The sequence below is a fragment of the Agelaius tricolor genome, unplaced genomic scaffold, assembly GCF_023055355.1.
Source record: "Agelaius tricolor isolate 1412-34295 unplaced genomic scaffold, bAgeTri1.0.p SCAF_3, whole genome shotgun sequence".
Taxonomy (NCBI): Eukaryota; Metazoa; Chordata; class Aves; order Passeriformes; family Icteridae; genus Agelaius; species Agelaius tricolor.
In genome coordinates, this window is record NW_027269263.1 from 62,957,660 (window position 1) to 62,982,817 (window position 25,158).

Sequence of the window (25,158 nt, forward strand, 5' to 3'; positions counted from 1 at the left end):
CTTATGAGAGTATGCAACAAAAATAAAAAAAAAAAAACCAAGCATGAAAGGCACTCCGGGTGTTAAATATTCATTAGTATTCCCCGCACCGCCTGTTCTAAATATAAGATCGGTTTCAGCACAGCCCTGGTGTGTGACTGGGATGTTTTCCCCTCCCTCCTAGGATGCTGCAGCCACTCAGCTGGCGGGGCGTTGCCATGGCAACACCGCGATGCCACCTTTTGTTGGATGAATGAAGTGACCGGTGCCGAGGTCGGCCGGGGGCACACGGGCAGGGCAGGCTGCGGTGCCATTGTCCCTGTCACAGGCAGGGCTGGGGACAGGAGGCAGGAGAGATGGCATCATCTCTTTGCATCAATGGAGGCAGGGTCCAAATCCAAATTCTCTCCCATTTTTCAGGGCTGGTACAGGCAGCACAACTTGGATCTGGGCTGGCAGCCCCACCCCGAAGGTTAGGAGTGTTCAGCTTGCAGAACACCCAGCCTGGATGCACCCACAACGGGTGAACAAGAAGAAAACTGAGAGCTCAAATACATACTACAGAGTTCAGCTCTTTCAAGGACCCTCAGCCAGCAGTCTGACAGTGAACATAAGGATTTTTGGGGCCATAAGGATTTTTGGGGCCATTTTTCCTAGGGCAAGATTAAGCTCTGGATACAGGCATCTAACGTCAGCCATTTACATCTACTTGGCTAAATATGAGGAGAATCTCTTCTCTCCTTCTGGTCCGTGGAGGTTGGCCATGGTAGTCAGCAGAGCTTAGAAAGAGATGGAGCTCCAAGGCTGGAGCCAGGTGGGACATACCAGGTTCCACATCTGCCTTGGTCTGCTGTCTAGAGTCCAGCAGACATTTAAATTATGACAATATAGGAGGGGATTGCAAGGTGTCTCACTCCCATGACTAGTTAAGGGTGATTATGTTCCCATATATTCCAGGATCTGATGGTTTGAATCCATGACAGGATGAACCTCTGCAGCACCTGTGCAAACCAGACAAGTTGGTCCCTTCTTCCAGAGTTTGAGAGCCTGAGATACTCTGGGTGTAGCTGCCCAGGATCTGAGTCAAATGCTGCTCCCCTCTCCAGAAATAGAATGAGGATGCAAGTGTTCACATGCTCCTGTTGCCTGTGCAGTGCCTTTGATGTGAAATGGCAGGAGCAGAGGCTGCAGAACGAGTCTGCAGTAATTTGAGCGTTGCTGTGAGAGGCAGCCCAGCAGAGGAACGAGGTGTCAGACCATGGCACACGCTGCTGGGGCACTGCTCCCCCAGCTACAGCAACCAAAGCTCTCATTTTGAAGTGAAGATAAACTTCCTTGGCTCCCACAATTTCAGTTGAACTTCCTTGGCTCACTCCTACAATTTTAGTTGTAAAATTGCTGCTCTGAATGTGAAGGAGGGGTTGCAAGCAGTCTGGAGCACACCAAGTGTTCATCCTGCTCCTGTAGCACAAGGAGGGCAGGCTGGTGGCTGCACAGGCTAAAGCAGAGCATCTGCCAAGGTGCTGGTACAGCTCTAGTCACACCTGGTGCCTGGAGTTTGAGAGGAGGATGATGTGATGCACGATACCCATCCACCCAGTGATGCTCCAGCTCTTACAGGGGACTGCCAGGCTCTCCAGGGAGCCAAGACAAAACTACACTCAGGCAGAATCCCTGGGGTCCCCTGGCCCCACTGGTGAAGGTGGATATGAACAGATCTTGTTGTCATACACACCACTTCAGCTGTGGCTCATGGATATGCCATGCAGGAGCTGGTAACTGATAACCAGGGATCCAGAGCATCCTTGGGATGCAGCTGGGGGGTCACAGCTTGCACTCCCTGGTTGAGGAGACACTGCTGGCCCACAGCCATTGGTGCTGCTCAAACAGCACCATACTCTTTCACTCTTTCCCATTCCTGCTCATCCTGCTGAGCTGGGCTCTGCTCTGACTCATGCAGTATCAGCACAATTCCCAATCCATTCAGATCAGAGAGGCTTTGAGTGCTGCTGAACCAGAAAGGCCCCAGCTTGCTTTTCTGGTCCCAGACTGAATTATTCTTTTGGACTTTAGGAGAAATGCCTTTTTCTTTTTTTTTTTTTTTTTTGCCTGTAAACAGAGATAACATAGGGAAGCTCGTGAGCTCATGAGGCACTGTGGTGTAGCTGAGTTCACAGCAGAGCTGAGCTTTAAGAGAACTGGGTGTTCATACACTGCCATGGGTGCATCATCCATATTATCCTATTGCATTTAACCTGGACCACCTGACCTGACATCTCCAAAACACCCAAAAGCTCCTCTCCCTTTATGTTCCTCTTGAGGCTATGGGCAGTCAAATTCCCCTGACAATTTGGACAAGAAGATGCTTCACAGATGCACAGACTCGTAAACCTTTCATCAGAGCCTGGCACGATGCTGTGCAGCAGAAATATCACAACAGCCTTGTCTTATTGAAGCCTGGAATTCCTGTTGCCATTTATTCAAAGTCTTATTAAAGTCTTGGAAATACCAATAGCAAAACGCATTTATATACAGCCAGCAAGAAATGGATGAGCCTGCCAGCATTCTACAGTCTCTTTAAGCTCTGGAAAACTTATCTCTGCCTTCAGTATGATATGATCAGATTCATTCAGGTTTGATAAGAACCTGACTTTGGCTGAGAACACTTAATACTGCTTGAAATTAATATTAATCACTGTAGGGGGCACCTCCCCTCCCTGTTTTTACCCCATAAAGAATAATAAGAAAAATGGTCTTAAACTGCTATATCTACATGGTCAAAAGGACTGGAAGAGATAGAGAAGAAAAGGGATGTGTGGGGTTGGACGCCCTCATATGTGTCACTGTCTGAGAGCACTTCTGCTGGGGCTTGAAGGGCAGGAGTTTTGTCTGTCTCTGGGTTCATTCCAGGCTTTGCTCCCTGGGATACCATGAACCAACCATGAGCATTTTCCATTGCACCTTCTCCTCTCAGTGTAGCTTCCAGGAGCCTGAGTTGAGCTTGAAGGATACATGGGGTCAGAGATGGTCCCTGGTGTGAACAGCCAATCTCTTTGAGAAAGAACTGGTTTTGGTTTTGCAGGAGCCTCAGTGGCTGGCTTGGACCAGAAAGCAGAGTTTTAGTTGGTGGAGCTAATTGAGGTGAATCCCCATCATCATCCAGAGAACATGTGGTATTTTCAGGAGTTAACCAGACCCAGCTCAGTTCATGAATCAGACAGCAACAGTCCCTGAGCATGTAGCTTGCAGCACGTAGCAAGAGTTGATGTTAAAGGGCATTAGAAATTTCCACCTGTAATGTGCTCCAGCCAGCCTGACAGTGATTTTTCTAACACTGAAAATCAAGTTCTGGTGGTGTAACAGGGTTTTTAATTTTGCTTTTGGACAGCAATTGGGTACTGGTATGTGGAAGGTTACCCCCTGGGATGAGGAAGGGAATCCTTTTTGTGTTTGTGTTAGGAAGTGGGGTGGCCCCGGGGGGAGCTGACCTTCAGAGCAGTGACGGGCAGCTGTGCTCATTTGATGGCATTTCAAGAGGGTTTGACTTTGGACTGGTCTGGTCTGGTCCTGTGGACTCAACACTGGTGTGTTTGTAGGTGTGAACCTCATTTTTCAGTTGGATTTTTCTGAAAGAGCTTCACTCCTAGCATCACCTCACGATGGAAAACAAAATGCACAAAGCAGGGGCAATCAGGGAATTTTCCACAAAGACACCCTCTGATCTGAATTAAAATGCTAATTGAAATGCGTTCAGGGAGTACCTTTTGCCGACCAACTTTGCAGGAGTATATTCCTTTTGTTTAGTGCGCTTTTCTTCCTTTCTCTCCCTGAATTCCCGGCTGACAATTGACAGGAACTCCCTTTCAGCGTGGGTTTGGTCACTCTGGCAGCAAACGCGCCCAGCAGAAAATGCTCCAACTGTTGGCGTTTCCCGAGCAGGGAAAACCTCCTGCAAGGCTGAGGCTTGCCATGAGGATTACACCCTTTTAAGTCAGTACCGGGGAATCCACGATCTGCCGCGGTGACGAAGTTTTTCCTCGGTGCTTCCGTCGCTCGCAGGGAGAGCGGAGCAGCATCAGCGGCACAATAGGCAGGGCAGGGTCCCGCACCTCGCATCCCTGCGGGAAGGGTCCCGCACCTTCCATCCCTGCGGGAAGGGGCTGGGATCGCCCGTCCTGGGCTGGATGCATTACGTAAGGCAGGGATCGTTTGTCAGGCGCGATGGTACAAACATAGCTGCGGGCAGATTATGCACAGAGAGCCAGAGAGGAGGAGGGACAGGGAGGAAGGTGTCTCCGGGAGCGGGGCTCCCTCCCCGCGGCTGAGGATCGCGGCTTGGCAGCGGGCTGAGCTGCCCTGGACGGTGTCCCTGACATGCTCTGCTTCGTGTGGGCTGCTTGAGACGGGCACGAGACACTAAGTTGGAGGACCAGGATTGGCATGAGGATCGGAGCAACATGGAAGGGCTTCTGTCTCCGATGAGAACGAAGGTAGGGGAAAGATGTTCGTGTCTTTTGAAGCTCAATTTACCCGGCGAGGGGAAGGGGAGTTGCGGGGCGAGCTCTGTGAATAGGGGGCTTGTCGGGCTTTTGTCTCTTTTCTTTCCTGCCTCTTTTTTTTTTTTTTTTCTTTCTTATTTTTCAAAACTATGCTGGTGAATGTAACTCGGCAGAGCAGCGACAGCAGTTGCCTCCAAGAGGGGAGTAACGCATCACTCTTCCTCGACAGAGATGACCTTTGTAAATGAGTTTGCCTTTTGGAGTAGACAGCCATATTTTTGTTTGAATTTCCAGTTGGAGGCTCTCATTGTGTCTGTGTGTCTGTGCGGGCTCCCCGGGGGACGCGGACCTTCCCTGCGGCACAGGGATGGATGGATGGATGGATGGGGACACCGGGATACCCCAGCCAGGTGTTGGCAGCAGCAAGGGGGGCAAGGGCCAGAAAAGTGGGTGATTTTGTGCCCAAACACCCTGCCAGGGTGCCAGACCTCTTGTTGTGGACCCAGAGCAGAAATCTGTAACCGAGAGTGAGCGTGCAGAGCTAAGGGATTGCTGCACTTGTCTGCTGCCTTCTCACACTCTCAACTCTCTTTAAAGGTTTGACAGGAACCCTCAGTATTAGAGAAACTTGAATTCCAGCAGGGAAAAGACAGAGGAAAAACAGTGATGGTTTAGTTGGTAAAATTTCTCCCTATGCCATTATTCTTTGTGGTCCTTGGGGATAGACTGAATCCTGATTGCATTTTATTTAGTCACTGCCTCCATCCCATGTGGTAACTGCCTTGGGTAAATCCTTCTGATTTCAGTCCATCACCACATCCAATCCAACTCTGTTGTATTGTATCTCAAGACTGGAAGAATTGGAATTCAGTGGCAATTCTTGCTGCCAACAGGGTGTCTTTGTATGTCTTAGATGCAAACAGTTTTGAAGGGGCAGTCAGACAAGAGTTGCTTTCTATAAATGCCAGACTTGAAAAAATTCTGAGAAATTGTCTGGTCCAGCCCCTGTGCTGAAGCAGATCAGCTAGTCTGGTTTCCTCAATTACATCCCTGCCATTCACTATCCTAAATTAAAGGCTCTTCAATTATTTAAAGTCTTTTCAATATTCAAACCAAGAAAAGTGATTTAAATAAAAATAATTTGCCAGCAAATGTCTGCACTGCAATTCTCCAGGGGAGTAATTTTTTTTCCACTTTAATTCAGGTTTTTTGTCTTGAGCAGTAAGTTGATAATTTAAAAAAGAACCTGCCAACTTCATATAGCTCTCCATTACCAAGAACAATGCTATGGGCAGTTTTTAGAATGAAAGATTTATAAGGGATTATAGACCCAGCCATTCATATCTCTCATTACTGAGGAATACATACATTAATGTTAGGCTTTGCAAGGCATTTCCCAGTACTATTTTTTAAAAATCAGATAATAGAGGAAACCTCTAGCAGCTGTCCAACATTTCCATCTCATTTCCATTATTAGAAAACATAACTTTCATTGGTTTAGCTGATGTTTCCATTCTGCTGCTCTAACCAGGCTTGAAAGGACTGCTGAAGGCAGTCTTTCCCAGGACTGGTGAGCTCAGGCTGATGTGTGGATTACAGTCAGACCTGTGTACTATCAGCACCTGCAGCATGTGGGAAGCTATAAAAATGACAGAGTAAGGGAAGTGGTCCAGGACTGGGTATTCTGTTTGTTCATCTGATCTGCTTCGTAGCTGGAGTGTAAATCCCACTAACACCATCCATAAAGTGTAATCTAAATTGCCACTGTCAATTTATTGATCCTATAGAAGAGCATGCTTGGGCGTATAGACATGATCCTTTGGATCACAATCTGCCTTAATATTAGAGAAAGAGAGAAATTCTGACCTCCTTTGTGTGTGGGAAAATCTTCTCAAGGCAAAGAAATGTGATTTTAAATCAGCTATTGCAATGATGTAAGATCAGTGGGATTCTCTGGAAGATCCAGACCCTGACGTTGGTGTTACGTTGCTGTTAATCCAGAGTAGCTCCATGGCAGCTGATGGAGATTTCAAACAGACTCTGTGAAATAAAGGTCAGGATTTGGCCCTTTCAGAGAAACAACAATGCATAGGTCACTTGAATAGATTTGAAAACTTCTCTCATTTCCAAGATGCTTCATGACTGGCAGTGGCTCCCTGATTCCTGCCAGATAATCAAGTGTAAAATCTATTAAATCTCCAAACACAACGTTAATATGTGATTACTACACAAAAAAAACTTGACAACAGTGAGGCTGCCAACGTGCTGAGACCCCTGCCTGTTCCACTCCCTGATGCTGCCTCATTTTCCTCCTCTATTCGCCCGTCTGTCTGATCCCATCTGTTGTCACTTGTTTTACACCAAGGCTGAAACTGTTGGGGACTAGTTAGAAGGTTTTTTGTCCTTTGGTTTGTACAGTGACATGAAGGACAGTGGGCTTCTGGTCATTTCTGGCAGAGCTGCCTGGAAAGAGCCTGGAGCATCTGGGAGCTCCAAGAGTTGAACCTGTGTGAAAACATCTCCCTGCCACAGTGAAATGCAAATACAGACTCCATTTTATCCTTAGAGTCCCAAGGAGCTCTATCTAGCCTGCTCAAATCTAGACAGAAAACCAAAACCAAAGAATTTTCTTTGTTTCCATGGGTAAGTAGGGGCAGGAGCTGACTCTGCAGGCACTTCTCACAGTCTGTCACCAGCAGATGAGGACAGCCTACATCTGCCTCTGATAGCCAAATGCAAAGGTCCCTGGAATTAAAATGAGCTCTAAATCCCTGCAGGTGGGCTTGGGTGAATCTCATGGTGGCATTTGAAAATGAGATTGCTGTCAGCTCTTTGGTCCCTGTTGTTCACAGAGGTTGTCATCCACTGACAGAGGGACAGGTGGGCACATCTTGGCTAAAGAAGTCCAGTTGATTGTGCAGGAAGGCTGGAGCTGAGGCACTGGACAGAGACATGGACACCATGTCCTCACTTCTCCAACCAGCTCCATGGCAGGGCTTGCCAGCAGAGGGCTGGGAATGTACAACCAGGAGCCTATTTCATAGAGAACTTGTTTCTTATTTCTTATATCACAAGGTAATAACCCATTTGGTTGCTGGGCCATGCTGGGTGATCATACAGTGGGTACCTTAGAAACTCTTTAAAATATTTGGTAAATTGGGTATTGAACACTAAGCACATTACACTGTGTAATGGACTCCACTGCAGCAAGATGTGGGTGCTTAAAAGATTTCTGCTTTTGTATAACCAGGGTGCACAGATGCAGGAATTGTAGGGAAATGGAAGGGATACCTGGTAAAATGGGCTGGCATATCAAAATTGAAGCAGATTAGTAGAATGCACTGAACAGCAAAGTTATTGCATTTTTTGTGTTGATGATTAAATTTCACTTGATTAGAAGTAATGGCTGGGTTGTAAATATTTGGTAGGTTAATAGAGGTACTTATAAATTATTACCAGAACCAGTTAAATTCTGTAGCCTAGGATGTCTGAGCCCCCGTTTTCAGAGCAAATGAATGTACACAATAGCAATGTCCCCATGCCACCTTAAGAGACTGTGAAGTTGATTGAGTACCACAAAGTGAAAAGAATGAAGAAATGCATAAATATTGCAGTCCTTTTGTTAGCCTCCATTTTAATTTGTTTTATAATCCTCAACACATGCACAATTTGCCTTAACCCTCAGTGCATCGCCTTCAGCAAATTACCATGGCATAAGAATTTCAGTAATTTTAGTTTCTCTGCTGCTGACACTTGCCAGTGCATGCTACTGAATTTGCAATGAGCACCTGGCTCGAACCACGCAGAACTGGCTACTGCTCTATTTTCCTTTCAGAAGCTTGTGTTTGGTGCTTTTTTGTTTATCAAAGCACTGCTTCTCTTTCAGAGAGGCTGAAAGAACTTTTTCAATGAACTTTTCGTCTGTTCAGAAACACACGCGGAGGGTAAATGGAGATTAATTACTGTCAAATTTACTAAGCTTTGCATCCAAAGATAATGAATTTTGAGTGTTCCTGTGTACAGCAAATTCAGCAAGGGAACTCAGTAAATAAAGTATGTAGTATTTAGATAGTGCTCTTTAAGCATTAATGGGGCTGTTCTCGTTTATTGAATCTTATTAACTTTATCTGTTTATTGTAGATTTTGGGGATTAGCAAAGTCCCATGGTGTTACTGTTGGTTTGTTAAGCCCTGTTGGCTCTGCTTTCAAAGCCACTTAGTTTTTGACCACTGGATCTCTCACAAAGAATGGTTGAGTTGTCCTTGTGCCTTACTTTGAGAAGTTCACAGTGGCTCAAAGCAGAGAAACTTTGGAAAGTACACTATACCCTGAGAATCCTAAATAGCAAAGGCTGTGACAGCTGGCCTTTGAGATTGTTGGGGAGGAAGTCAGGAGGGGAAATTAACCCTGGGAAAGTGAAGTCTGGAGTCTGGGTTACACCTGTAGTTTTTCACCCTTCCTGAATGGCACTGAAAAGAAGTTTATATAAGCAGTTTCTTTGTGCAGCTGCATGCAGCAAAACATTTGAACAGATTCAAAACTTTAATCTCACAAGCTATCCTGCACAAGTTCAGGTTAGAATCCTGCACTGTCTGGACAGCTATGAATACTAAAATCACTTTAGAGCACTCTTGTAAAAGCCAAGAGGCAGAATAATTCCTTTGTGTATGTTGTGAAACCAGTCCTGGTGTTTTTAAGAATACCAAAACACAAAAGTTGCCCCCATCCCTCCAAAGGCCTTCATGTTACTCCTATGGAGTCCAAGATCCCTGCTTTGATACAACTGTGGTTTTCACTCTCATTTTGAGTATCCCACCATGATAGACACACACTGGTGCTAATGACACAGAGTGAGGTTTCCAAAGCCATTTATTTCTGGTTTTATTTATTTATTTTGGGACTTCTCATCTCCCCAGTGGAGTGACCTCACATGGGCAGTGACACAAACACAAACACAACATTTCAGGTGCCACAGACCCAGGGAGCTCTTAGATGAACTGGGGAGGGCTGGTGCTCCCCCAGCAGCCCTTCCACAGGGCCCCTGCTCAGGCAGCTGAAGGGGTACCTCCTTCCCTGCCTTATTATCAGTTTGACACAGAGGTTAATGAGGCCATATGTAATTCCCTGAGCTTGTAGATAGTTAAAAAGAAAGGCAATTCAACAAATAATGAAGCCCTATGTCGGCTGCTGTTAATCATAATTTAATAAATACCTGGGAGAGAGGATGTAGGGGCATAACTCAGAGCAGAGTTTGGCTTTGGAACAAGTGTACCATAACATTATGCCTCTGGAAAAGCAGAGCAGTTTCTGTTCTGTAACATTTCCTAAACCCATTCAGATTTAAAGGCGATATATCACTGAACATAAAACTGAAAGGTTATTTTTCCTCCCAGGCTGTGCTTTGCAGCAGAGCAGTGAGCTCCATGCCTGACTGGGCCCTGCACTGGTGCCCAGTCACACCAGGGGTGGGTTATTCACTGGCCAGGGAGGGGAAACTCTGTGTACCCTGGGCTGGACACTGCACTGCTAATTGGAATTGCATTGCAGAACATCAAAATCCAGCACAGGGACTTGGATGCTTAGTGCTGGATCATGAGAACACAATCCCTGTCCCCAGATGCTCCCTACTAAAGGTTAGGAGGGAATAGGAGCCTTTTGCCTCAGTTTTTAAGGAGGAAGGACTGCAGTTCAGACTCTGGTATTTCATGCAGGATCCAAAGCCTGGGGGGTGCTGCCCATTCTCAGCATCCTCAGGCTCACAAGTGAGTCCAGGCTACACTGTCCTAGGATCTGCCCTTGGCTGCACACCAGTCTGAGTGGGGTCAGCTCTTGCTGAGCTCTCCCATGACTACCAGACAGCCCCTGAGATGAACCAGGATAATCACAATACTGACATTGCTCTGGCTTTCACACAGTTTGATCCCCTCTCTGCCACCACCAGCTCAGCATCAGGAGCACATCACTGGGAGGTGCACCTAGGCTTGGCACACTCTTGTGTTGGAGCCTGGAATGACCACAGCATGCCCTGGTGACCAAAGCTGCCCCATGGTGTATCAAATACCACTGGATCATTTCAGGAGATGGAAATAGGAACTGCTCCCACATGCCCTGCTCACCTCCCAGTGCCCAGACACCATGTCCCAGCTGAAGCCAACCTGCACCCTGGCCTCAATTGTCCATGTCTTGCTCAGCCTGTGCACAACCAGGCTGTAGCAGAGGTCCCCAGGAAGGTCTGACATTCCCTAAACCTTCATGTGGCTGAGGTTGCCTGAAAGTGCCAAAATATCTTCTCTTGGCTTCCATGGGACCTCACAGAAAAGCACTGGGGGGCTATGCAAAGACCACAGAGGTGCCAAAATGAAATTAATAATAGCAATCATATCAACAACAACAACAACAACAACAACAACAACAACAACAACAACAACAACATAATAATAATAATAATAATAATAATAATAATAATAATAATTTTTAAAATGCAGTATGGCAAGTCACAGACTGGAGGGAAGAAAGCTGATGATAGTGGCACTAAGAGCATAAAGCTTGCTAGCTCAGTGTGTGGGTCATGGGCATTCTTAGGAAGTGCAGAGAAAATACACTGGTGAACACTCATTTTCCCAGTCATTTCATTATTTTACTTAATGGCAGCTATTGTCGAGGCAATTTGCCACCCTTTTCAAAAGCAGAGCTCAGACAGAGACACCCACTCTTTAGCTGTGAATCACAGGTTGCATTCCCTGGGGAAGGTCACAAAGTCTTAACTGCTGCAAATATGGGAAAGCTGAAAAAATGAGAAAGATATTAGTGAGATGATTATGAAGCAAAAAATGATGGTTGCCCCAAAATGCCAGCCTGGTAGTTATCTGTGGAGGATAACAGCTCTCCTGCATGTTTCCTGGTGTATTAGGTCATTCTGAAGGCAGTGATGGTAGGGAGTGCATGTGTTTAGTGTTTGGGACTCCATGGAAGGAAATGAAGCACTTGCATGATGCACAATTCATGTAAAAAATGTCTGATATGTAACCAGTGCATGCCAGCATAGCTCTTAGCACCCCAGCACAGACTTCAGTAATGGGCAGCTATTTCTTATAGTATTTTACTGGATTTAAATAAATGGAAAATATGTGTGCAGTTGGGCATGTGGGCTTTCCTCCTGAGAGCACACACCCAATGTACCTTAGCTTTCCCTGCCTGCCTCCTTTATCTACATTGCAGTATAAACCCCACCAAATCTGTGAGACCAAAACTCTCTCTTTGGAATTCAACCAGCAAGACAAAAATCCCCAGCCCTTCAGGTTGCTCCAGTTCAGAGGAGAGCAGAGGGCAGATGCAGGTGTCTTTTTGATGTGATTTATAAGCATATTACAATATCAATAAACAGACAAAGTCCTGTTTCCCTGACCACAGCAGATATTAACAAATGAGAGAGCAGTTTCCCTCTTCAGGGTGGCTTCTTTTATGCAACATTCATCCACACCTGTTTTTCCTTGGTGTCTTAGTCCTTGGCTTGATTATCCTATGAGGATACAGTCACAGGGTATCACAACACATGGCAGACCAGCTGAGTGTCTCAATCCCTTCTTCTCTTCAAGCTCCAAGTCCCCATCTTGGTGATTTGTTTGGGGTTTTCTAGGGAAAGCCCCTGTTCATTTTGTGCAGGAGCTCAGCTGTTGTGGCAGTGCTGTGGTGCAGCTTCCCAGCACCCAACATCTCCTCATGTTCAGAACAGGAAAATCTCCCCAAATGCAGCTGTCCTGAGGCAGAACCATTGACTTGGGTCCCACACAACAGGCTGAACAGCTATTTAAGGCTGATTTAGTAGTAAATGCAGTATAAATATCAGCAGTAAAAATGCACCACTCCTTTGTTTTTTCTTGGTTTTTTTCCCCTACAAAATCTTGTTCATGGCTCTCCCATCAACAAACACCATTGGAAAGTGGTGGCTCTCAGGACATGACATGGGGTCCCCTGGGCCACAGCACTGATGAGGCACAGCCCAAAGCAGCAGCCAAACCCATCCAGTCCCTCTGAAAACAGGCAGATACCATCACTCCTCTGCTCCTGGTGGCACAAACACTTGCAAAGCTTGGCTGTGCTGAAGGAACATTAAAGGTAGAAGACATCTCCTGGGTAGACAGCACTCAAACCACTTGGGGCTTTGAAGACAGGAGGTCAAAAACAATATATCAAGTGAGTTATCAGCCAGTCCTGTCTTCCCTTCCTCCCCTCCCTCTGGCTCAGAGCTGCAGGAGCTCAGGTCCTTTGATGTAAACCTGTCAGACACTTTGGTCTCTTCTCTGCCCTGACCTATTCTTGCACACACACATTTGTGTGAGATTTTAATTATAGGCATGAGCACATTGGTAAGAAAACCCTTCCTTAATTACACGCTCAATTAATTCTAGTAGCTTAGGAGTTGAAATACAAAGTTAGGTGAAATTATTACTGCTTCATCTAAAGTTGAATCTCTCCATGGCCAGGTTCCCAATAATACTGTGGAAGTAATTTTTCTTTAGAAAAATGGAATTCATTTAGAAGAGATTAAATTGTTGTGGATAGAGGGAGTTAGAGTATTATCTGGTACCACTGATATTCTTTTCCAGAAAGACTAATTACTTATAAGACTAATCTTTTCAGCAAATATTCCATGATCAGGCCAAAGAATTATATGGCACAAATAAGGCAATATTTAGCCTCATTAGGGCTGGCAAAACCCCTCCCCTAATGTATTGTGGTCTTTAGAGAGAGATCAAGTGAGATGGGAGATTAAATGTGTCTTCATAACATCAGATACCCATCCATGGCACCAGGGCCTCAGTGCTCACACCCTCACTGGAATTTGGGTGTCACTTTCTGCTGTTGCTGATGGCACCCTGGTAGAGATGGCTGAGAAACACCTAGGCTGGGACCTGCTCATCTGAGCTTTAAGGCAGGATCTGCTCTTGTCTCTGTAAAACTGGAGACTCCCAATGTGTGGGACAGGAAGCCTGTGCTGCATCCCTGGGATCCCAGCTGACACCCACAGCAGCGTGGAAAACAAGGCTCAAGTGCAGGGGAAACACAATCTGAGCTGGAATCAACAGTCTAGGAGGAGGGGAGCATGTGGACAGAGGATTAGGGCTGGAAAAAGGAGTTTGAGAAGAGGCAACCAGCACTAAACAGATAAGTTCTGGAGGCAGGGGTAGAGGGGCAGAGGTGAGGTGGAGCACTTGGAATGGCATGGAAACCCCCTTCAGCCCAAACCCCTGTCCCAGCTGGATGTTCATGGTGAAATGACACCTGTAAAGCTGCTTTTTAAAGAGGGAACACCATCAAGATGAAAAGTTGGGAAATACTGGAGCAAGGGACATCCCTGCAGCCCTATCCCATCTAACAATGCAGTCCCACAAATGTTTTTTTCATGGGTTTCTTCTTGTCTCCTGCATAAGATGGACAGTGCTTAGATAATGAGCAGCTATTCCTTATTTTCCTCATTTCCTTCCAAATAACCTAGGTCTTATTTACTCAATACTGTCCTGAAAACAGAATTTTTCTTTTTTGTGTGCGTTATTTTTCTGAAACATTAATTACAACAGTATCAAAGTTCATCAAAACCTGTAATCATGCTCTGGTTTGTCTCTGTTTAACTGATGTAGAATTGAGCCATGAAGGCATCATTTAAGGTCTCTTTCAGTTTTGGGCCATTTCTGACTTCTTTGTATCCTCAACATCATACATCACTTTCTGTGTTCATACCCTCACCATTTGCTTCTGGTAGAGCCCAGGCTTTCTTCATGTGCTAGGAGTGTTTCTCAGAAACCCAAAAATAAAGCTTAGATGTCAGGGATCATTAGTAAAAGTTTGGGATATATGAGTCAATCACCACATATCTTCACCCAAAGACTTCTCCACCTTCTGCAGCACTCCCCTGCTTCATTCCTTGTGCACCTTCTGTCTGCCACAAATGCCAAGGAGCCCTTTAGAGAGCAGACACCTCCCCTGATTCATCCTTAAGGCAGCTCTACCCCACACAAGGAAGAAGGAAAATATGGGTGCAGAGGTTAGGGTGAAGGGAGCATCTGATCATGCAATTAAAAATTGCATCATGAAACATCCACTCATGCCTGGCCTTTTCTAAATTTTCACCCTGATATCCACTCAATGAGGTGTATAATATCAGCAAGCACATGACTGCTGTCACCTGGCTATTTTTTACTTAAGCTAATGTTATTCATTCCCTCTAAGAATTCCACATAAATTGACTGCAGTTAATCATTTCTCCTTGCACCTTTTTGGAGTAAGCCAGGCTGACAAAACAGACATTGGTGGGAGTAGGTGTGAGCAGGGCTGAACTGACTGTATGGAAATGCTGGGCAGCCTTGAATGCACAAACCCAAACACAGCACTGAGGAAAACCATGTGCTGAGGGTGGGGAGGGAATTTGTGTCCTCCCATTTGCATCTCTCTGTATGCAACCTTTGCCTGGAATAAATGTCTTTGTCCACATGAAAGCTGAATCTGATTACTTCCCCCCATTTGACAGGGCAGTAAAGAAAGCTTTGTGAAATGGGTGTGACTTTTATGATGTTTTGCAACTCATTTTTAGAAATATGTGTCTGCATATGCCAGTAGTTACCCTATTTTAAATCACTCTTGCGCATTTACTAATGGTCTTTGCATTCTTGTTGAGTGCAAATTTTCTATTAGTAAGCACCACATTATTATGAAAGTAGACTGTCAGGTAGATTGAGAAGAAAAAAATTAACAAAAAAAGTAATTTTTTGGCATTTATTTAAACTCCAACCAGCTCTTTACAAGTTCTAAGTACTTTTCTTCTATTTTGGCTTTGTCACGTGTGTCTGGGTTTGAGGATTTTTTGAACATCATTTTAAATGGTGGTAACAGTGTCCTGGTGCCTCAGCAAGGGCAAGGGGAAACATCAGCCACATATTTCAAACCTCTCCCACAGACATAACAAACCTCTTCTGCCAAGTGAGCTGGCTTTTCTCCTGGATAGAGCAAGAAGAAAAGGGAAGGGTGGCAGAACAAGCAGGTGAATGGGACTACAACAGTGTAGGGTCAAAGTCTTTCCTGGCAAAACTCCTGAAACTCAGCAGAGATAAATTCTAGTTTCTCATGCACTCAGCCCAGTCCCAGGCTTATTGGTGGGAATGACTCACATTAATATGGGAACATCACAGATGTACAGAAAGATGGTAAAATAATTTAGGAGGCTATCAAAGACTGGAAAACAACAAATATCAATGGAGAAACATCTCCCAAAAAACTCAAAAGAAGATAACATTTTTCAATCTGGGCAGAAAAAGAGAAGGGGCTTCTTTTTCTTTTCTTTTCCTTTTTCTTTTTTTTTTTTTTTTCCCTGTGGAAAGTATTCACACCATTAAATCAGCTTAAGTCATTAATCTTCCCTGGGAGATATCACCCACAGAACAAACAGGGAGATGAAATAAAGCTATCTTGCCTATTACGTATGTTGTAAAAGAATTAATGTCAAAAAATGAAACCCAAAGGGAATGAAATGCAGGGCATGGAGTCAGTGATGCAAACTTGTGTTATACCACCACCCTTGAGGGAGCTGTTCCTTGAAGGAGCTGTGCCAGTTTGTATTCAGCCAAGAGTGTGGCCACTCCTTTGTCTCTATGATGCTCCAGAAAGTGCAAAATAAGGACCAAGAACAAGGAATTATTTCAAACTCTAATTTCCAGCAAATAACTGATAAATTCAACAAACAAAACCAATTTGAATATCAGGACTGAGGAGAGATTCATGCCTATTCACAAAATGAAAAACACAGAAATATTTCCAAACCCTAAAAAAGCACTTAAAGACTCTCAGAAGCAAAAAATTATTGCTGAGCATTTACATTAATTTGACAGAATTTATCTACTCCTCTGCTCCATAAAACCTAAGTGCAATACTTAACCTGCAACCCCCAGTGAGGTCTGGTGTGTGTTTTACTTCCAGATGTGCTCTGGAATTCTGAATGAAGGATACAGTGGGGTCTGTGGGCTGAAGGGAAATCATTATTGCACAGTAATCAATGCTGTGCATCTTGTGTGGCTTCTCAGCTTCTCTGGCATCCTACCACAGCTGTTAGAAGCTGGGATTGGGATTTTTTTTTAATTTGAATACGGTCATAGTTTGTTTGTGGGGTTTTGATTTGAATCCATTTTCTTCCTTTTATGGTGATGGCAGCACTCCTGAATTAGCCAGCAGTGCTGAAGCCTCAGTGTACACATTTTAGCACTGGGGGATAAATGCACTAATGGTGGGAGAGAATGTAATTCTCCCAAAATCAGTGCAGCTGAAAGTGGAGCGTTTTAAATTAATTAATTCTATATATTTTGTGGCTTTTTAAATGCATGAGTGAGGCAGGGAGGAGTGACACCAAGTGCTTTCCTCCCTATAATATGTTGACAAAGAGGATAGACACAGTCCTGTCCATGCCAGACTTGAAAAAGCAAAGATTTTTACCATTCCTAGGTAGTCCTAGAGATGGACCATGTGGACACAGCTTGGGATGGACCATGGAGCCAAGATCCTTTTGCCAGACAGTAATGGGACTCACTGAGTCTCTAGGAGCAGCACAGGGTGGAAATTTGGCTTAAAATTTTCCTGTCAAAGCTTTTCCAGTTTGTAATCTTGCTTCCAAGATGTCTTGGTCAAAGCATGAGCATTTCTCTCAGTCTAAGTCAAGGCTGCAGCAGGAGCTCAGAACACTCAGCTGATGGATTCCCCAGGGCCAGGGGCTCTGGGATAGCCCAAAGAAACTCACCCACAGGGGCCCTGTACCCCACAAGTTCTCTGGTGGAAAGGAGATGGATCTTGCCATCTTTGTCATGGCAAGATCTTGGCTCTGGTCCTTTGGAACTTGTAGGTCCTTTGGTTTGATACCAAGGTTCTGAAGAACTCTGGCGTCCTTGCTGTTCAGTGTTTCAGTTCTTCCTCAGGAGGGATGAAGATCTTGATACCTTTTTTTGTTTTCAGGGCTTCACAGGGATCTAGCTGATGGGCCTTGTCCTGGGAGTAGGGGTTACAAACACTTACAAGCATTTTCCAGTCCAGCACCATCAGTTCCCCATGGTGCCTCATCACCATCTTCTTCAGCAAACAGGGACTTGCAGAGTTTTCCACATGGGCCTCAGAACCCTCTTTGTGTTTGCTCCCTGCCCTGAATCCTCCTCACTGTCAGACCCAGGACATTCCTCTGACTGCCCTGGATGAGTCAAGACCGTGGCAGGGGGGCTCAGAGACCTTGGCACGGAGTAAAAAACACCTGTGCCTTTGGTTTTAACCCATGGAAACAATTACCAACTTTGTGTGAAGATTTACAAGCCACAAGAGTTTGAGTAGAATGATAGTGAATTTGTCACAGGGTGAAAAAGTAGAATTTTGGGGAGTTAGAATGGAGGTTCAAGAGGCAAGATGGAGGAATCTGGGCATGTCCTGTCCTTCTTCTTCTTCTTCTTCTTCTTCTTCTTCTTGTCTTCCATCTTCTGCTGTGATGGTGACACTTCTGGATTGGTTTAGAGTAGAGACAGATTGTCTAACATAGGTGATAGGTATTGGAAAATTGTTGTAAATAAAGTGCACGTAGTTCTTAGTATAAAAAACTAACACTGCCCCAAGGTGGTCACTGTGCTACAACCTGACCTGCTGGACAGGTCTCAGCAGGTCAGAGAGAGAATGTCATAGATAAGAGAAAATAAACAACCTTGAAAACCAGAGCCCAGGAATCTCAACTTCTTCCTCAGTCACAGGGCTGGGAAAAAAGACTCTTAATACCTTGGGAGCCATTTCAACCACAGAAAACCCAAGACTCACAAATTTGTACAAATGCTGTTGAAATAACACACTCCCATGGATAACACCCCATAAACTTCTGCTGCCTTCCCCCACCTCCCTCACTGTGAGATGGGGAATGTCAATGCCTCCAGGGCATCCTCTGAATTGCCTGGCACCCATCCAATGGCAGCATATGCACAAATTAGCTGTGGCTGCTGGGGCTCACGGGGCTGGGGCTGCCCAGGAAGGGCTGTGCTGCTGCTGTGGCACACACAGGAGGTAATTCCACACAGGAGTCAGCCATGCTTTGGCATCAATCCTCCAAAACAAGACATAAAGATTTTCTGGCTTGACTCTAAAAGAACCTGTGGTGATAACAGGGTCCTCCAACCAGCTGATTGTGAGAGATTAATTAATATCTGGCATATTGTTAGGGATTCCATACCTTATGTAGAAAGGCAGAAGAAAGTGGAAGGATATTTTGGTGAATGAGCAAGTCTCAGTGAGGAAAAAATGAGAATTATTGAATTACATCTGTACTATTCTAAATGTGATTGTTCCTAGTCCCTCAAGGCCGTGGCTGCCTTCTAAGTGAATTGAAAAACAATGAAAGGAATAAAGAAAAAAAGCAATGGCTGTCAATCTGAAGTGATACCACTGTTGTATTTGTTGCTTTGGCAGACAGAGCTCTCATCCTGAAGTGAGTTTGTGGTGTGCTCAGAGAAAGCAACCTCCTTTGTCAAGAACTCACAGAACACCAGCCCTCACGTTGTCCCAATGCCAAATAAAAGCTGATCAAATCCCAAATATTGTTTCTTTCCTTCTGAAACTGACATTCTGAGCTGGCTAGGAGGTTTTTCCTGGGGATTTGTTTAAGGGAATAGGTTGGGCAATCAATGAGCACTGCTACTTGCACTCTTGCCATGTGCTGACCATCTTCCAGGCAAGAAGGAAAAATCCCCTCCCATCTGATCCAGCCCTTGCTCCTGGAGGTTTGGTGGTGTCATTGGTGACGGACTTTTGCTCACTGGGACAAAATCTTGGGTCACTCCTATGCTTTAGGCAGCTCAGCAGAGCTTTGGTAGAAGAGTTTGGAGGCTGCTTAGGCGCTGTGTTCACCTGTCATAAGGCAGCCACAAACTCAAACTGTGCAATTATTGATGTGGGGACCAACAAAGTGCTCAGGAGGAAAAAACAAGGAAGCTGCCAGGCAACTGTATGAAAATAGAGGCAGATGAAAATTGAGCCCTGAAAGGTAGATGCTCTGAGATGGAAAGGGTGGGTGTGGGCTTCTGAGGATTGCTGGGTGCAGAAATGCTTGTACTTGAACCTTGTCTGACATGCTTGTTGCTTCCTTGGCCTTAGGGAAATTACTTAACCTACGTTTTTCTCTCCCCCAGTTTTCTACACTGAAGTTGTAATACCTGCCCACCTACACACCTTTCAAAAGAATATTCTGAAGCTCTGTCTGTTTGTAAACTGCTCGGGAAACAGCATATGCCAAGCTATCTCAGTATATAGTAAAATTTATTTAAAAATTAGGCTTGGAAGGCTCTCAGGCTTGGACAGAAAACAGGCACATTTGCACTGTTCACTGTAGGAGTATGCACAAACTATTCTCAATATTTCAAAGAGGACATTTGACTCCCAGGTAACCAGCTCCTCTCTCAGTGCTCATCTAGTCTTACCCTCAAAGAAGTTTTTCTAAGCCCACTTCATTTCTTCCTGCAGAGTAAACCAGATTGTCCTTCTCTTGTAATTAATCCCTGCCCTATCTTACACCTTTCCATCACAATCTGTTTCACAGCCCCTCAGGCTTCTCTTTCTTTTGTGGACCACAGAAACCTGCATCACTTAACCTTTCTTCATCGGTCATGTTTTCTATATCATAATCATTCCCACTGTTGTCTCCCAGAAATTGTCCAATATCTTATTAGAAGATGGTGTGCAAATGTGGACACAATCTGTGTGTCCTACATCTCCCTTCATCTACATCCTGAACACATCTCTCAGATGAGATCTGCCTTGAATATATATATATTTTATTATTATTATTATTGTAATATAGCATTTTGCTCTTAACTCATGTGCACTTTGGGATTCAAAACGCTATTTTTGAAATTATCTTTTACATGTCATGAAGATTTACCCAGCTGGTAAGCTAATGCCTGTTTTTGTTGTGAAACCTCTCACATTTTTTCTAATTTGTCAGCCTCTGGTATTTTTCTCTCTGCACATACCAAAATGCCAATTTTTATTGGCAAAGTGTTGTAAAATATAAGAGAAAATGCTATTATTGCTACAGTTTTACTTTAACCCCCCTATAAAAATTAATGTAAAATAAAATAAAAACCCTGACATAAAATGCTTTAAAAGCCCATGAGCAGGATATTCACCTCTGTTACATTTTATAGGGTTTAGAGTGACTATAATCCCTATGAATTTAGGGTTGGATCTTTATAATGTGTAAAGATATTTGCTTTGACTCCACATGTAGCAATGATTCACAGCAAGCAAGAAGCCAGCCTTTAACCTCCCCTGCAAGCCATGAAACTGAGACTCTGCACACTTTGGACCAGATCTTCTTACCCTGAGCACCTCAGGAGGGAGCAGCACAAGTGGTGGGAGGAGATGACCTCTCTGCATCTCTGAAGTGTGACCTGATTTCTCTTTTCTGGGACAACTAATAAAACCTTGGCACAGAAGTGCAGATAAAACTCCCCCTGTTTCAAGAATGAAATAGTGGAGGTATCTGCCAAGTCCTCAGTGTTGAAAGCAGTTTCATAGGGTGCTGATATTTTAGTCCTGGCCATCAGATCCAGGTCAAGTTTGTAGCCAAAGGCTACAATCCCAAACCCCAAGCTTCACTGCAGATCTTCCCATTATGCTTCCAGTGACTCCATCACACCCAGCAACAGCAGGAGCCAACATTTAGTCCTTGATCCAAGCCCAAAATTCTGCTTGGCTCACAGTCAGACATTGCATGCTGGGACATACAGTCCTTGCTGGATAATTAAGGGAAAAGATGGACACAATCTGGTAAATAACCCATAAATTAAGCCCTATGCAGTAGCTCTTGGCAGCAGGCTGGTGAAACACTTAGCTGAGGAAAATTTGGCCCTTATCATTGCTCCATGTGAAGCTAGCAAGCACCTTGCATATTGATTATTTACTAATCAGGAAATGTACTTTAACAAGTTTATTCCTGTATGAACTTCTCAGGCGTGCAGATGTTTAAAGCAGGCTACATTGCCACCAATTGTATTTTTAATTGCTGTGTTTAGAGAGTCTCATTGATCTAATCAGAGCTAAATAAGCCCCATGGTACTTCCCCTAGTAAAGTTTACTGAGGATGTGTTTCTTTCATTTGCTGAAAATGAAGCCTTCTGCTGTGCTGTGCCTGGTCAAACACAACCCCAGCGAGCAGAGGGTGATGCTCCATCCTTTTATAAATTTGTTTTTTCTGCAGTTCAGAATTCCTGTCACCCAGGCAGCAGGAAAGCAGCTGGGTGACATTATCAGTAATTGCTTAATATTGTCATTGCATTTGCTTACAAGGAAAAAAAAGCCACAGACTATCAATCAGCCAACAGAATATTCATAGTCTATGATAACACTAAGTGCTTTTTGAATGTCATGGCAACAGTCACACAAGCAACGTGATCTTGTACTTGATTACTTCCTGCTGCATTCCTGATAATGTCCATAAAGCTCCATTAATTTTGCTCTCTTTTTTTTTTATTTTTAATATATTTGATTTGTGTTTGGCAAGTGTGCATTACACACAGTACCTTTTCCCAAGCTCCCAGGGCTTCTCGGGGTATTTGCAGTTCTTGTGTGGCCTAAATGTGTCCTGTACTGGACCCAGCATTCCTGAGTGCATTTTAGGAATTATGTCTGGATTATTGCAGCAGGTAATCTCTAAAATCAGATTTAAGGCTGACTTCTGTGAAAAAGATTTAGGATAATCTCATTAAATAATTTGTCAGAAGCGCCTTTCAGACAAGGGAAAAGAAATTGATTTGTCTAAGACACATCTGCACCTGACTCATTCTCTGTCCTAGTGGCCTTTGTTTTTCAATTGCTTTATCTTATTCAAATTTGTGAGTTAATGGATTTCAAGGGCCAGAAAACATTAGTAGCCTTCTGCATCAGAAAATAATCCAGTGATTTCTGTATCAAGTCCATAAATTTTGAAAAGCAAGTGGCATATATTTTTGAAAGAGCTGCTTGAAAATCTGCAGCTGGTCAATATGCTGCTATATGCCCCTAATAGGTTGTTGTAGATATTAGCAAACATTCTTCTTAACAACATAAAAAATAACCAACAAAATGAAACAAGGAAAAAGATGATATCCTTATTTGTAATCTGAATTTGCTCAGCCTCAACTGTTGTCCCTGAGAGCTCATTATGAACTTAACTTCAGCTTGAAGAACTGAGTCCTGTACAAAATCTCCTCATGGAAATGCTGATAGGGTGTAACTGAACTCTCAGTAAACCTTCCAAGGGATAAACGACTTTAGATAAATTGGTTTAACAAAAGTGAAAGGTTCTGTTGGGCACTGGCGTCAGAACTCAAGTTAGACACCTAGAATACTGGTTTTTCTCCTAAGAAAAATACTGTGTTTGTCCTAAGGACCATTTTTAATTCCATGAGGACCTGAACTAATGGTCACAAATGAATATGCTCTGACAAGAAGGTGCAAAGGGGTGGAGGGACCACGACTTGAAATAATTTCCGTACAGCTCTTGAAGAAATGGCCCAGTTCCACCATCACCCACCAGAAATGGTCCCTGCTTTCTTGATGTATTTTAAAAAATTAACTACATTGATAATTTTGTTGTAATACCTGGGCTGGTTTTTTTCTCTCTTTAAAAATCCAAAACAAAACAAAACCAAACCCCAAACTAACAAAAAGAAAAAAACCCAAACAGACAAAACAACAACAACAAACAAACAAACAAACAAAAACAGAAGGAAAAAAAACAGAAAAAAAAACAACAGAAGAAACAAGAAATGCAGTGTTTGACCAGAAAAGTAAGGGAAACAAGTAGCTTGGTCTCCTCTGAAAAAACAAACTCTAACTTGAGTTTTACCTTTTCTATTAGATCCATTTGTCTTATTCTCAGGGGCTGAATTTCTTGATTTCTACAGTGGAAATAATGGTGAGGTTGAGAGCATTTGGTCCATCCCTGCAGGCATGGTCACCTCTGGGGCAAGTGACCACTCACATGATGGTGCCCAAGGACTCAGCTGCTCCTGTGCCTACAGATTATTTGGTTGTATTATTCATAAAGTGCTTTGATAGGCTCGTTTACTGGGAGCTAAGTAATGGCAAGGCCTTTGAGGGCTGGATGCTTGTCAGACACTACTACATTAAGTCTACAAGTGAAAATCAAACCTCCTGGCTTCAAAGAGGTTTGGTTGGTGTAAATTAACCTGTATTTTAGAAGTTCTGGAGCAGATGTCATGCTTTGCCCTGGAGATCTCATTACTGCTCAAATGTATGCACAGATTTTGCCACGTTAATAAAGCAGCGGGGCCCCCTCCCCCAGAAAGCAGGATTAGTGCCTGGTGTCTGTAGTTATTTTTGTCAAAAACCTTTTGAAAGTCTGTGTGAGAAGAGGAGGAGGGAAAGTTCAGAAAAAGCCAGTATCTGTCTTTATTAATTACAGGATGATTAATTATTTAATCTGCCCAGATATCTGTATGCACAACTTGGCTGATTCTCATTTATCAGGTTTTCAGCACCATTAATCAAGGGAAGTTTTAAATGTGAGGGAAGACAGGTTGATTTAAGGTGTTGTGTGGTGATGACCCCTCCAGAGCACACAATGCCTGGCCCCAGCACCAGGGCCATTGATCATGGCAAGGGATGCTCCTGCCTTCTGCTGAGGAGGGCCTGGAGTTTGGGACACTCCATGGTTTGCCTTAGGCTCCTCCAGGGCTACGTCTCCAAATTTCTTCATGGAGTTTGAAACCCACCAAGTGAGAGCACAAGCTAAATAGCAAGGGAGCATCTGAACACAGAGAAGCCAAAGAGAAGTTGCCCCACTTCAGCTGAGACTACTGTGGTTCCTTTTCTGGGAGCACCTTCTGGGAAGGAGTGCATTTCTTGGCGATACTGAATGGTTCCTTAGCTCAACCCTACTGCACCATGGAGTGTTCCCTCAAAAGTGCAGGCAAGTTTCCAACATGCACAGTCACTGACAAAGACCCAGGTAGTTTGCCATGCCACAAGGTTGATCATCCTGCTCAGCTCCTGAAGTACACATCCAAGCAGATATCACTTTCCTACCTCCTTTAAATGTCTAGGAAGAACCCACAGCTCTGTGGTATTTTCTTGGGATCCCCCATGGCAGGAAGGAAATGGTGAATGTGACTCCATGTTCTCAGAAGGCTAATTGATTATTGTATGATCTATATTACATTAAAGAATGCTATACTAAAACTATACTAAAGAATAGAGAAAGGATACAGACAGAACGCTTAACAAGATACTAATGAAAAACCTGTGACACTCTAGAGTCCCAACACAGCCTGACTGTGATTGGTCATTAAGTAAAAATAATTCACATGTTGGGTAAACAATCTCCAACCACATTCCAAAGCAGTAAAACACAGGAGAAGCAATCAGATAATTATTGTTTTCATTTTTCTCTGAGGCTTCTCAGCTTCCCAGGAGAAGAAATCCTGGCGAAGGGATTTTTCCAGAAAATATGGCAGTGACACAGCTGGGATTCAGGAGGGAAAATTATAAACATGCATGGAAAATAAAGCATCTTTCATTGCTTGTGTACTCTTCATAGAATACAGAATGGCCTGGGTTGGAAGGGACATTAAAGATCATCTCATTCCAGCCCCCTGGCATGGACAGGGACACCTTTCAC

The 25,158-nt window shown here is 44.1% G+C and overlaps 1 protein-coding gene across 5 annotated transcripts in view; it reads left to right on the plus strand.

The window, feature by feature from the left end:
• Positions 1-25,158, plus strand: part of FRMD4A (FERM domain containing 4A) — a 369,074-nt gene that overhangs the window by 82,318 nt on the left and 261,598 nt on the right. The window contains exon 1 of one of the 5 annotated variants that reach the window (XM_071424075.1): positions 3,956-4,469. The exons of the other annotated variants lie outside the window; for them this stretch is intronic. Coding sequence (XP_071280176.1) covers positions 4,437-4,469 — 33 coding nt within the window. The 5' untranslated portion in view covers positions 3,956-4,436. Of the gene's footprint in view, positions 1-3,955; positions 4,470-25,158 lie in introns of those variants that run through there. 5 annotated transcript variants of the gene reach the window in all.